This window comes from Ylistrum balloti, unplaced genomic scaffold, assembly GCF_031769215.1.
Source record: "Ylistrum balloti isolate Yb309-2 unplaced genomic scaffold, AGI_CSIRO_Ybal_v1 Utg370370, whole genome shotgun sequence".
In the NCBI taxonomy this organism is placed as follows: Eukaryota; Metazoa; Mollusca; class Bivalvia; order Pectinida; family Pectinidae; genus Ylistrum; species Ylistrum balloti.
In genome coordinates this window covers 327,741-342,315 of record NW_026782260.1, presented here as the reverse complement: position 1 = coordinate 342,315, position 14,575 = coordinate 327,741, and the positions used below count along the sequence as shown (strand labels likewise).

General features: G+C 33.2%; 1 protein-coding gene across 2 annotated transcripts; it reads right to left on the bottom strand.

The window, feature by feature from the left end:
• Window positions 1-351: 351 nt before the first annotated feature.
• LOC132553984 (actin-related protein 3) lies at window positions 352-13,944 on the bottom strand. 2 transcript variants are annotated; one of them, XM_060218277.1, is made up of 11 exons: window positions 13,848-13,944; window positions 11,703-11,883; window positions 10,523-10,633; window positions 9,984-10,079; window positions 9,264-9,371; window positions 8,878-9,021; window positions 8,044-8,217; window positions 7,151-7,243; window positions 5,911-6,036; window positions 5,377-5,460; window positions 352-4,099 (listed from the first exon to the last, which is right to left on the bottom strand). In XM_060218277.1, the coding sequence occupies exons 1-11, from the start codon at window positions 13,889-13,891 to the stop codon at window positions 4,004-4,006; spliced, it is 1,257 nt and encodes a 418-aa protein (XP_060074260.1). In that variant the 5' UTR covers window positions 13,892-13,944; the 3' UTR covers window positions 352-4,003. The 2 variants fall into 2 exon arrangements, with proteins under 2 accessions (XP_060074260.1, XP_060074259.1); XM_060218276.1 differs by lacking the exon at window positions 13,848-13,944 and adding an exon at window positions 13,357-13,451.
• Between the last annotated feature and the right edge of the window lie 631 nt (window positions 13,945-14,575).

Below are 14,575 nucleotides of genomic sequence, written 5' to 3'. Positions count from 1 at the left end.
TCTAAACAAAGCCTAAACACTGAAAACTTCTAAGCTTCTTGGTTTCCAGCCGGGGCATTCATGTCGCTCTTATAAATTATAACAGTTTTAAACATTTCTTAAAGGAGTTTTCCAATTGATTTTTCGCTGTTTACAATATCAGACATTTTTTGACCACGTATAACAAGTTCACACTAATATGATAGGGCAGAACAAGGATTTTCATTGTTTACAATATAAGACATTTTTTGACAGTGAACAACAAATTCATACTTGTATAATAGGGCAGAATGTGAAAAATATACTGTGTAAAAAACAAAATGTGATAAATGCATTTCCTTGATAGACACATAAAGTACAACAACACAGCTGTTTATTATTTTATGTTTTAATATTTACATATCATTTTGTATCAAATGTTACCACGTTTGTACATTATACTTACAATCTTCTAGTTGAAGAACAAACCTTCCATCTTTTTTCTCTCCTATATCCTTTTTTAACACGGTGTTAGTATTAGCTGGTTTTCCCATAATCTGGAAAATCTGTGTTAAAAGTTTGCTATTTCACTATGTTTAAGTTTAGCAAACTGTAGGTATATGATACATGTATAATACCCCATGTAAACTGCTTTTCAAGTCAATATATGATATAAACTACACTGTACACATTAATTTTATTTTCTATGAATTATTTTAGAAATAAATTTGATCAATTTGAAAATGTCTTGTAAGCAATCCTTTGACCAGATTCATGTGACGGTACGAAAAAAAAATAATAATAGCAAACAAGTTATAGGAAGAGAGTAAAATATCTTAATTATTTGTATTTATGAAAATTCTTTTGTTATGCATTAAACTAAAGAAAATTACCTGCAGCAGAATAACAATACCTTGAAAATAATGTAAAAAGTACACTGGTGTCAAGTTTCATTTGAAATACCTACGATACAGCTATCATCTCATTCCATTTCGACTTCTCTATGTTTTACAACATTATTCAAATGCACTTTCAAAACACTGAATTACTTCTCTAAATCAACTTTTATAATAAAAACAGATTTCAAATTCACCGTTTTTGAATGTGACAGATTTTATACTGCAAAAAAATTTCCATTCTGAGGAACAAAAGGTAACATGTATGTATGATATTTCAAGTAATTTTTTCACAACATACCAAAAATGATAGTCAACAAATAATGAAACACATGTATACAGTATACATCAAGCTTGATACAAGTACTATGTATGATTATTATCATAGTAAGGTTGTTTAATTTACAAGTAAAGACCATCATATCTTTTATCTCTCGCTATGGTTTTTTGATATTGCAACAAAGATTTTATAACATCTTTTTCAAGCCCTTCCTACCTGTCTGAAAATGCTAAATAAAATCCTATTAAGCAGAAGATATACCCAATAACACACTTTTTCATGTCTTAAACTTGTTATAAACGTTAAGCTGTTCCTGAAATTTTTATTCTATGAGCAAGGCGACACATTCAAGTGTGGGGAAGCTGCTTCAAACAAAACTTATGTGTGGCTCCTAGAATGACAATTTCTACACAGGAATCGTCAATCTCAACCCTTGGGTAAAGATTATTATGTTACTAATACTCTGCAAGTCTCGTGTGTAATCACCTTTCCCCAGGAGTTTATTTCTCTCTATGTCAAGGGCCAAGGATAGGGAAGATTCTATCAATTTCATAAAAAAAAAAAAAAAAAAAAACATTCACTAGGATTTTAAAACAAAAATATTCTTTTTCATTCCAAGTATCAAGCAGACATTATCATCTCGCAATGTCATAATCATAAAAGATCATACTACTGAGGTTATAGTCGGGTGTAATAGTTTCTGCATTTTAACAGCATATTTAACAGCATAATTATACTATTACACTGATGTTGGAAGATAAAAAAATATATACTTAACATAAATATGATATGAAATAAAAATAACATAATCTGTAAGATAGGGGCCTAGTGGTGTTATATGGTGCAGATATGTCCTCTTTTAACCGTCTTCCTCACCAGACTGTATGGAATAATATTAATAAACAAATCAACGCTACCTGATATAAAAGGGAACATACTTCATAAATCTCTAGCCAATTCCAGACTACCCGATAGCAGAGGAACAAATTTACAAAAGAAAAAAGCAACTTTTTTAAATATGTCTACATTTTATGTTCCTTTATGATGGGTAAATTAATTTGTCAGAAGTTTTGAAGTTTGAACTGAAATAGGAACCAGCCCATCAGATACGGTCATACTCCACTATTCAAACGTGTCTCTGCTGAATTTTCCACATGACATAATAACAGACAGGCAACCTCCGGTCATATCAAATATCACTAATGATTTTCCAAAGAACTGATGGCCAATGTATGAACAGCACTAAATCAATTCCCAATGGCACATATACTTGGAATGTCGTAATTTGGGAATTTTTTTTATACAATACTTTCCGACCATTACTGTACTTTGATAATATCAAAATGGCTTCAAACCAATATCTTTACCAACAGCACAAAATTATTAAATCTCATGTTTCCAGCATCCAGAAAATTGCCCCACATAAAATTTGAAGTGCTGAAAAGATACATCAGATTTTTCAGTGTCAACGGTAAAAAAACTGACAATATTTTACCAGCAACATTTTTATGAACACGAAACTTCTTGTGCATGATAACCTTATTTACCGACGTAATTTTAAAAAAAGGCTACTGCATCTGTTTGGAGAAAGCTACATGCATCATCAGAGAAAGATATTCAGAGCAAACATAAATTCTACTGCCAAGTTGAAAATTGTTGTGCATTTCAATACCAACTGAATTTTTAAACACTCCATGAATCAACTTAAAAAACTCATCATTTTCAAGCTGAAATAAGTATTACTAAAGGAAATTTTCGCTATCATTATCCATCGAAAAATTTCATTTTTGCACTACTTTCTAAAAAAAAAAAATTATGTATATATAAAAAAAAAATGTGATTCTATCACTAATATAAATGCAAAACTAGATTTTTTTTATCATTTTTGGCAATTGGTGTATTAAATCATAGTTAACAGCATCACATGACTCAAGAAAAACTTCCCATTTCAGTTTTGTTAGTGTTATTAAAGTCACTTAATTTGTCCATGATGTTACCCATTAACTGATTACATAAGGTGTACTAATTAAATAAACAATATTTAGTAAAATTTGGAATTGTAAAAGTAAAAAAAAAAAATGCTGTTATTTATTTTTTTACTGAACATCTGCATCAATTTAAACATGGAGGTAAGTAACTGTCATGTTTACTATTCATGTATAACTGACATTAAGTAATGAAAAAGTAATGCACCAAATTTAATCACAGATTAGTCATGATAGTTTTGACCTGATAAAACTTCCTACGAGATATTTCAGTCAGATTCTGAGTGAAATATCCCCTTTACGGTAATGCTCACAAGTCTTGAACATTTACATCGATAATATATTACTGTCTTCAATAAAACTCATGTGTATTAATCATAATGCGATCTATAAATAGCATACAATCATGTCTTTGATTCTTGCCTGTGAGCAAAATTACAACTTATAGGGCTAGAGCAGAACATCAGAAACCAAGAATTGGCTACTGGTTGTTTTCAACACTCTACCTGTACCGAAACATATGCTTTAAATTTACTCACATTTTTATGTTCCTAGAATAAAAAAATACCATCAAATAATTGCAAATATCTGACATTACATTTGTCTGGGAACCATTCAAATATCTGCTTCAACTATTAAGCCAAGACCGATTCCTCTTTTCTTTTTTTTTTTTTAAATATTTTATAACAGAATGTTTAAGTCCTTATCACTGACAAGCATGAGAATGCCTTTCAATGGTTTCTGCATTAATATCAACTCGCAGCAGCAGTAGTCAAATTGGCAGTCGGATGTCTCTCATGATTCCCCACCAACTCCTTGGTTCTGGTCTGTGTACAAATTGTTGTAGTCTATGAGTTCAATTTGTTCCTAGGAGGCAGATACGGTTAGGACATTGTCCCAAATACAGGGTTGTGTCTGCATATGCTTGGGCCGTGTTCGTCATAGTCGGCTTTTGTGTGGCACACTTGGTAAAATTCAGGCTGTAAAATTGGAAAGAAAGAAAAGTTTGTATCAATAACACATCTAGTTGTACTTTACAGATAATTTTCATATGATAAATATCTTTCTATAAAGGGCATCTATATTTAATAAATACCTGTCTATAAATGCCGCATGTATGTAACAAATACCTGCATATAAAGGTCATTTGTATATCACAAATACCTGTCTATAAATGCCACCTGTATATAACAAATACCTGTCTATAAATGCCACCTGTATGTAACAAATACCTGCCTATATAGGTCATTTGTATATCACAAATACCTGTCTATAAATGCCACCTGTATATAACAAATACCTGCCTATAAAGGTCATTTGTATATAACAAATACCTGTCTATAAAGGCCACCTGTATATAACAAATACTTGCCTATAATGGTCACATGTACATAACAAACAAGAGATTCCAGAAAGCACCCATCATTGTTTGATCTTTATTTGCTCTTTGAATTGGTTTTTTTTCCTTCTTTTCTCTTCGCTTCTCTGTTTTTGCTCTTAATGTTAAGAAATTTGAACATTCCTTTCTAGAAATAGTGATGATAATGTTTACCTGCCGAATCCCAAATGGTTACCTGGAAACCATTTGTTTCCTATGATCACTCACAAAATCAATCGGGCACAAGTAGAGACCAAAGGGAACATATATATAAAATTTGAGACAGATCCATTCACTATTTCTCAAGAAATAACAATCTTTACTAGGCAAAATCAAAGATGGCTGCCTGTTAGCCATTTTGTTTTTCTGATCAGTCAAAAAACTCAAACAGGCACAACTTACAACAAAGATGAACCTATACATGAAATTTGAGAAAGATTTATGCAGCATTTCTCAAGAGCCAAAACAAACTTTCGAAGTTAAAATCCAAGATGGCCACCAGTAGACCATTCTCTATTACTGATCATTACCAAAATCAAACCGGCACAACAAGGGATCATGGGAAACAAACAGGAAATTTTAGAAAGATCCATCCAGTACTTCTCAAGACATAGCGATAACAAAAAATGATTACAGATGGACGGATGATGGACCACAGATGTAGGGCGATTTGAATAGCCCACCATCTAATTCCTTTCAACAAATCACCAAAATCATACATCTTATTTTTGTTCAACCATGTTAAGAAACAGGACAGACTTGAAGTTACTAGGTCGTCAAAAGTTTTAGAATATATATCAGTCTTCATGATTTTACTATGAATGTTAAGATTCCATTGAGTTAAATGTTTCAAGGTATAATTGATAATTTGAAACTCACAGTTGAGGCTAGCATACTTCCACCGAACCATACTGCATATCTCTGCATATGGTGAGTCACTACTTGTACATTGATTGGTTTGGGCTGAAAGAAAGAAAAAAGATGAAATGACAAATGACAGAAGAATGCCAACTCTGATTTATATAATTAATACCATCACAGACTTGCTAATAACCTTTTCAACTGTTAAAAGTTTCAACTGACTCTTGAAATGTTTTTGTCTTTCAAACTTTTTTGTTAAGAGGCACATTGAATTGTTGCAGTCAAAAATGCTGTGAAACAGCAATATCAGGAGAAATTCTAAAGGTTTTTCAATTACGGCATAATAACTGACGGTATCTCAAAGACTTAATTCAGCTCATACAAGACAAAGAGACCTGACCAAGAGCCATTTCACATACAAAGCAAGAAAAATCAACATAAAGACTGAAAGGCTGAGATCTTTTGTAATTTCCTTCGACTTTTATATAGGATACTTTTACTGCGATTGTTTACTAGAACAAGCCACCATGAGAAATAAATATCTATACATACCTTTATTCGCCCTCCACTAAGTTCCTCACTAATCTTTAATCTGTGGTCCACGACACGCTTTACATCTCGTTGTAACTTTTTACCGAAGTCTTTGAACATAGTTGAGCCTCCAGAAAGAACGATATTCTGAAGAAGTAAAACCAAAATGAGCAAGAGATCACACAGATATACCCCCATCCCCTCATCTTATATACAAACTATCTTAAAAGTTGTCAACAGTGACATTTGACCTATAACCTTCAGCAAGAGATCACACAGATATACCCCCATCCCCTCATCTTATATACAAACTATCTTAAAAGTTGTCAACAGTGACATTTGACCTATAACCTTCAGCAAGAGATCACACAGATATACCCCCATCCCCTCATCTTATATACAAACTATCTTAAAAGTTGTCAACAGTGACATTTGACCTATAACCTTCAGCAAGAGATCACACAGATATACCCCCATCCCCTCATCTTATATACAAACTATCTTAAAAGTTGTCAACAGTGACATTTGACCTATAACCTTCAGCAAGAGATCACACAGATATACCTCCATCCCCTCATCTTATATACAAACTATTATAAAAGTTGTCAAGTGACATTTGACCTATAACCTTCAGCAAGAGATCACACAGATATACCCCCATCCCCTCATCTTATATACAAACTATCTTAAAAGTTGTCAACAGTGACATTTGACCTATAACCTTCAGCAAGAGAACACACAGATATACCCCTATCCCCTCATCTTATATACAAACTATTATAAAAGTTGTCAAGTGACATTTGACCTATAACCTTCAGCAAGAGATCACACAGATATACCCCCATCCCCTCATCTTATATACAAACTATCTTAAAAGTTGTCAACAGTGACATTTGACCTATAACCTTCAGCAAGAGATCACACAGATATACCCCCATCCCCTCATCTTATATACAAACTATCTTAAAAGTTGTCAAGTGACATTTGACCTATAACCTTCAGCAAGAGATCACACAAATATACCCCCATCCCCTCATCTTATATACAAACTATCTTAAAAGTTGTTTACAGTGACATTTGACTAATCTTCTCGGGTGTAGATCTTGGTAAGGTGATCATGATATATCTTGTACACAAAGTTATCACACCTTGACACAAAAACTGATAAATCTGTATCTAGACATTTCACCAATGTTTTCACAGAAGCAACCTGATGTCAAGAATAAATCAGAAAATGTTTGTATGACATGTATATATTTACCTTATACAAACCCCTCCTAACATCTATAGGGCAGTGCTGGATCACAGTGTCGACCACCTCTGAGATAGGTGTGATGAAATCTGGATTGGAAAACTTAAAAAAAAAAAAAATGAAATAAAATATGAATCAACAAAGAAGATAACACGGTTTGTACAAAGAATATATGAAAAATATAGATTTATACCAAATTGATATCTTATTTTACCTGTTCCTTGAAAAAATATTTCAATTCTGCGTAAGGGATAAATATTCCAAGTACTAGCACAATAACTGCTGATTAAACAACATCCATTACCTCAAAAATTCATAAATATTTCTATGACTGATAGAATGCAAATGATTCATTTTTGCAGCATTCCCAAAACTATTTCACAACAAAAATTCATAAATATTTCTATGTCTGAAACAATGCAAATGAATAATTTTTGCAGCATTCCCAAAATTATTTCACAACAAATTTGATATTTCTGTTATAAGTTTAAACTTTTAATCCAATATTTCAGACAAGACCCCTTGGCTTATTTAATGATATACAAAGTATATATAACACACATCAGAATACAAAAATGAACTTCGTAGGTGAAATGACATCGATCCACAGACTATACCTGTAGTATTTATTACATAGGAGAATGCCGATTAAAACAAAAAATCTTAATCTAAGAGGCAAAGACAAGGGCTATATCATTTCATGGATAGCCTTTCAGGAAGCAAAAGGGTCCTGGGTCCCTCACCATCAACCTCAATTGAAGAATAGCGGAAAATATACCATTGCTCTCAATTCCCAGGACTTTCCCTGCCATTTAATAATCTCTAAATGGGTAATGAGATTTTATTTTCACCCCTACAGTACGAACAGATTAGATTTATTCTAAAAACAAACTATATTATACCTCTGGATGGAAGAAGATTTCTGGTCCGAGGAATCTTTCATAGCCAACGTCCACCCCAAATATCTGCTTTGTGATGCTGTTGATACTTTCATGCCTTTTCATCCATTTGCTGGGGTCTTTGTCGTATTTTGCAAACTCTTTAGCAATATCTGGACAAACATAAGAATATTTCTCCTGCGAAGAGGAAAGAGACATCAGAAAGATATGTTAAACGATTCCCACCATTATGTATAAATATCCATTAAAATGCACCTATTTGTTTGGATCTTTTAAAATATTTATTAAAGAATTCTTTTTTTTTTCCCAAATCTATTAAGAACTAATTTGTAGTATTTCTTGAAATAATTTTTTACAATGATATCAGTAAAGGAGAAAGTCACTATAAATGGACAGATGGATGTACAGAACCCATGAGTGGACAGACGGACAGACAAAAACCATGAATTGATTGATAGACATACAGATCTCTGTAACATCATTGTGGAGTAAAATTAACAGAAGTTCAGAACAATGCTTGTCGAAAAAGTTGGTGAACTATGTCTTATAGTGCTATCTTTGTAATAACACAAAAGTTAGAGAATTACTTGTGGTTCCAACTTCGCTATAATGAAAAAATTAAAGAAGTTTGGTGTCATTGTTCATCCTTGGTAACATTCAGAAATAGCATGGTTCCATATAAGCAAATATAAGAGAGTCACGAACTTATAAAGCATGTTTATACCATGTTAACATGGAGAGTGCTGAAGAACTGCAGGTTTCGTTCTACTTGGCATAGCTCTTACTTGGCAATGACTGAAAATATGAAAATTATGGGATGTCACTGTGTAATCCTACCTTTATTGCTTTTGCTGTTTCTAAGGACTGTTCTGGTGGTATTCCTACTTCTCTCTCTCTCAGCAGTTGTTGTATAAAGTATGTGATGTCCCGCCCAGCTATCGGGATGTGTTTGATGCAGCTACCAATAACATAGCCTTCGGCCTACAAATCAAAAAGTTACCAATAATCAGCCAAAGGATACAAAATAATAAGTTACTACAGATCAAACACATCGATCAACTAATGGTCAATTTGCTACCTCAAGTAAAATTGGTCTGGATTATACAAACCTATCCTGAAAAACATAAGAGTGTCTATTTCAAAATTATACTTCAGATCTCAACATTTGAAGCATCTGAATTTGAAAATTCAAAATATGACTTGCATCCGATATCTATACTCACCACAGGTATAACATGTGTAACACCATCTCCTGAATCAATCACAGTTCCTGTTAAAGTTCTCTCCCCTACTTGTCGAGACGTCCAAGACGCAGCTAGCGCTAACACAGCCTAAATTCAAACATAACAGGAAATAATATGTAAGTAATGTAATCCTGAATAATGCTACAGATATTTATAAAGTTGTACAAGATAAACCAATCAAGTTTAAATTCATAAAGAAATCAACTGAGATTCTATCAAGTGGCTTGTGACTTATCATGAGACCATCCTGTTAATGTAAACAATATTAGACCTTACACCATAAATAACACAAAATAACATTTTTCACAACTCATACAACTATACGTCCATCTTAGTTAAGGTCCCATAAATGATAAATGTGTTGATGTTTGTGATATTCAGGACAAGCAAAAAGAATACTTCAAAGTAATTATTGTCAACATCTGATGTCAAATTTCTCTGTAAATGTACATCAATAAAGGTTTCTTTAAAACTACACGGTTTCATTTTTAACATTTTAAACTGCATCTAATGCTACCCGAAGATACTGTTCTTGTATTTGCAATTTCAAAAATCAGATTTAAAATTTCATTACGTTTCTCTCAAATCAAGGTGTCAAACTTGAGTTTTCCAATATGCCATGATTAAATAGGGATACAAACTGTAGAATTCACAGTTCATCACTTTACATTCTATATGTAACTTAAGTCACCATCTTACCTGTACAGCGATATATAAACCTGGTACATTGAAAGACTCGAACATAATTTCTGCTGTGTATTCTCTGTTCTCTGGAGTGTTGAGTGGGGGTTCCGTCTGAATGAACAAAAAACAATATATTATGAAATCATTCAAATAAGGAAGAGTAACCCATATTTTTTTCGTTTTGTAAGTTTCCAAATGATAAGCATATTCCATTCAAATTTCCAGGAAGTTCTGATTTTTTTTTAACAACAAATGAAAAATGAGAGCAAAACGACAGACTATACGAGGACTCAGCAGAGATATCACAGTTAAGTCATTTCTTTTTTGTCTCTTTTCCCAAATTCTGTATTAACAGATGTGGTAGGGATCCTTAAGGTAAAATATGGTCAGGACCACATTAAAAGCAGTTTCTCTAAAAATGTGTATGATGGAATTGAGTATTGAGATACTCCAAGCAAAAATGCATCTAAAAATTATCAATCTATTAATCTATATAAAAAAAAAAAAAAAAAAAATCAGACTTTTAAGTTTATATTATTACCTATCTTACTTACAAGGAGGAAAAAATGATCTTCTGGTTCTGATCGTAAATATTTGAAGATTGCCTGTTCCATGAATCTTTCCATAAGATCCCAGTCCTCTACCACGCCATGTCGAATCGGCCACTGATAATAGATAAATACTCCATCACAAAATATCACTTCAGCTCTTAAAGGCTTTTCATTGATACAGATACTTAAACTAAAAGCAAAGAACATTAGCAATTTCTTTTCTCTTTGTGCCTTTCTCTTTGTTTACACTTTTCAATTCTTCGTACTTTGATTATATTCTCGGGTGGTAATCCTTTTCATCACAAACTTTAAAAGCAATGAGAAATAATTCCATCAACTCACAATGAAAAATTGCACATTTATGCACATTTACAATAAAAATCTCATTCCTCAAAAGTTCTTTGTCAACTTTTGTGACCATGTGCTTTATTTTTTTTTTTTTTAGTGCTAATACGTTCCACACTGGTCATTTGTCTGATGGAGGTTGCTGTGTAGTCAATAAAACATCACAGTCTAATCTTCTACTGGTTGTGTTACAAGAACATCTATTCTGCATGTACTTCATTATTTACAAAGGAATTCAGTTTTCCCATGACAGTATGTTTTTGACTCCCAAAAATGATCTTTTACTTTTGCATTCAAAGCGAAATATCTATTTCACATATGTTCACATGAGTGAACTGAATTCCCAGTGTGATATGTCTATGAGTATCATATTTACAACAATCATCACACAGGTTAACAGAACATAACAATTATCACTACTTTTGTCCTGGATGGAGACTATCCAAGGAAAACTCATTTGGATGCCTCTGTGAAATGCCAGTGCATCACCGCTGAGACACCTGTTACTATAAATAGTGGTAATCTGTTTCAACAATGACAACACAAACAGGCATTCTACTTAATTTCAGGAAAATGCTTTCCTAGCCACCATTCCCAAATCTTTCCCAAATTCTTACAAAATATTTTTTTTGGATTAAAAGTGGAGATAGAAATTCCTTAATCGATATAAAACCTCTTAGAACAATTATCTAACAAATCCAGTTCTGTATTGCATTGAACACCTTCGTAAATGTCTGTTGGTGACTGTAACAAGGTACAATTATGTCTACCACACTTTCTTAACATTTTCTCTTATATTCAAATCTCTTTAAAAATTTTATACAAACTCATAACAAACCTTCACAGAGTAAGAAGGAGTGCTGAGAGCTTCATCACCAATGTAAAAGTCCAGATCCTCTACCCCCTTGCCGAGCCTCTGTATCGATCGGTCACCAACCGTAGCCGACTCTTTAACACCTATAGCTGATGGAATGATCCATTGGGGTTCTGTGTTACCAGCAAATCCCATCTTTGTGTAGCTGTGATATAATACAAAATACATATAATTAATATCTCTCATATCAAACAACTATTTAACAATCATCAAATTCTGCCCATGAATCTATTTTGTAGTCCACCAAAAATACTATCTTTTGAGGACTATTAATTAGTCTAAAAGAAATTGGGTTGCGAAAACGCCGCTGATTACAGCATTGGCCAACGAAACTGCAAGTGACGATCCCAGGAATACGATTCAACACTTCCTACCAACTGCTGTTTGTGTTTTGCAGGAAGCTGAGAAACGAATTGGTCTGCGTCATCATGGTTGTGTCCTTGGGCAAGACAATTTTATCCTAATTGTGGCATGCCATGGGCCTCTCATATGCTGTTCATTGAGATATCTATCAGATACTACAAGTAACTCTTGCCAAATAAAGACCCTGGCAATAAACTCAGGAAATAAATATACCAACATAAGGATGGCTGTTAAAATACTGGTAAACTGTATCTCCAAATCTATAAATAGTAAAGTAAAATTGATAGAATTATATATCTTATTTATCTCGGTTACAACAGTACTGTTCATATCGAACTATCATTCAATTATTAATCACATTGACAATTAAATAACAGGTTGACAATATCTAATTGTAATTCAGTAAATTTTATATAATACCGTTATTCCAGGATAAATCTGGGTCATTAAAGCTATGGGATAATTCTGGGGTGATTTTGAAATTGTAATATACAACATTCTGAGAATTTCAATGAAATGTCATTGAATATAACTATTTGCAAAATATTCTAAATCTCACTTTCAGCATCACCAGGTTCTAATCATTATATCTAGTCATAGCTCTTCAAAATCAAGGATATGGAATTTTAAAGGATTATCCAGCAGAACTTAATTCTATTATAAAGTTATCACATTTGTATGTATTTAGATAATGTTCTATGCACATGTTTGAACATTATTTTGATCAAAATAGATCTAAAATTTGAATCTGGAATTTTTCAAATACTGAAAGACAGGAAATATCATGCAACTTTGGCATTTTTTCATGATTTGAGCAGGTCAATCCCATGACCAAGATCAGACTGACAATCATTCGACAACAGATTTTATAGTGATCTCTTCATGGGTGATTCAGACTCAAAATAGTTTTTACCTTGTTTGCATCCAACATTTTTCCACAGATCTATTGGTTAACTAAATAACAGCTATTTTCCTTAACAGATAATCAACAGCATAGTGTTTCATATATAATTAAATATTTCTCCCTCATTTGTATTTGTAAATAAACAACATCACTGTGAAAAAGGGAACACTTGCATAGTTACTGGTTTTTCAAACAACTAAAGAACATCAAATTAGATTATTGCTGTCAAAATTGACAAGGAAATTACAATGTTTGTTATAGCAGTCTACTTCCTGCAATGAACTAGTACTATTGCTGACAGTTTAAAGATTAAAGTAAATGAAAAAAAACTAGTTAAGAACGTCGACCTACCCCGTGCCATTGTCAATTATAACTGCTGGAGTCCCCGTGGGACTTTTGAAACTCGGACCGACTGACATTTTAGCCAGAACACGTTAGTAGACAACGCCTTATTTCAGCTCGTCGGCCAAACGACACAAGTGATTCACAATAAATGTGTATCGTGGTGTGCACAGTGCTCAACTCAAACACGGAAGTGAAATGGCTGGTTTGTCAAGCATTTATTTCCTGTTAACAGTGAGACACTGGACATCGTATAGGCTGCAAAGAATCACGTGATATCAGGAACAATAATACGTACAAGGAAGAATTATTCATTACACATGATAATAGCCGACGAGTGACTGGATCGATCAAATGACATTCATGCAAAATTGAATACCAAAGACCGAAAATATCGCTGTCCCAAATTACTAACACCCGTGCGGTCCGCCCACCCAGACAATTTTCGGGTTTGGTGTTTTGATTTTGTTGAAGACATCAAACATAATATTAATTCATACCCCGTGCCATTATCTATGACAACCGCTGGAAGCCTTCCAGCCATGTTTGGTTTCAAATTAGACTAAGACTTGAGTCTGCAGCAAACTTTCACCCAGGAAGTGAGTCAACCGGCGACATGAGAGAGGTAACAATATGGCGATGGGAGTGAACTTTACCATATTCTTAATAGACCAATCTGAATTGGATACATGTATATTTCTTTTTAAGCTATTCATTTGTTAAGACACATCGACACTGTGTACAAAATATTGTTTGAAAGATTTGATTACTTTGATGATATGACTTTATGGACAAAATATAGGACGAGTGATAACGGTAATGATCAGAAATTCGCCGTAGCTAGTATGAATAGGGTAACCTTTATTCGGAATATCATTCCCGGAAGATATCGGCATTGTTCATAGTGATACGTGTACTGGCACGTGAATGAAATAAGGGAAGCTGGACTCACAATTCATTGCGATGATGTTACTATAGGGTTACAAATAGAAGTTATTCATTAGAAACATGCTGTAATGACAAGTAAAAACAAAAATTAAATGATATTGTTAATCAGATATGCTACATCAATTCATTACTTTCTGTACAAATATATTATTTTTTGGGATGATTGGGTGGCGCATACAAGTCCGTGGCAATGGTAACGCGTACTCCTTTCATCAAGTCGTCCGCCGTTAGGTTGCTCAAGTGACATTGAAAAGGTATGGGGTCACCTGTTCTCCTGTAT

Excerpts from the sequence above, each read along its gene's own strand:
- LOC132553984 (XM_060218276.1), bottom strand. The coding sequence starts at position 13,424 with ATGTCAGTCGGTCCGAGTTTCAAAAGTCCCACGGGGACTCCAGCAGTT. Across the intron at positions 6,037-7,150 it reads TTAGGAGGGGTTTGTATAAG|AATATCGTTCTTTCTGGAGG; the intron begins GTAAATATATAC and ends TTACTTCTTCAG. Across the intron at positions 5,461-5,910 it reads TTAGTGGAGGGCGAATAAAG|CCCAAACCAATCAATGTACA; the intron begins GTATGTATAGAT and ends TCTTTCTTTCAG.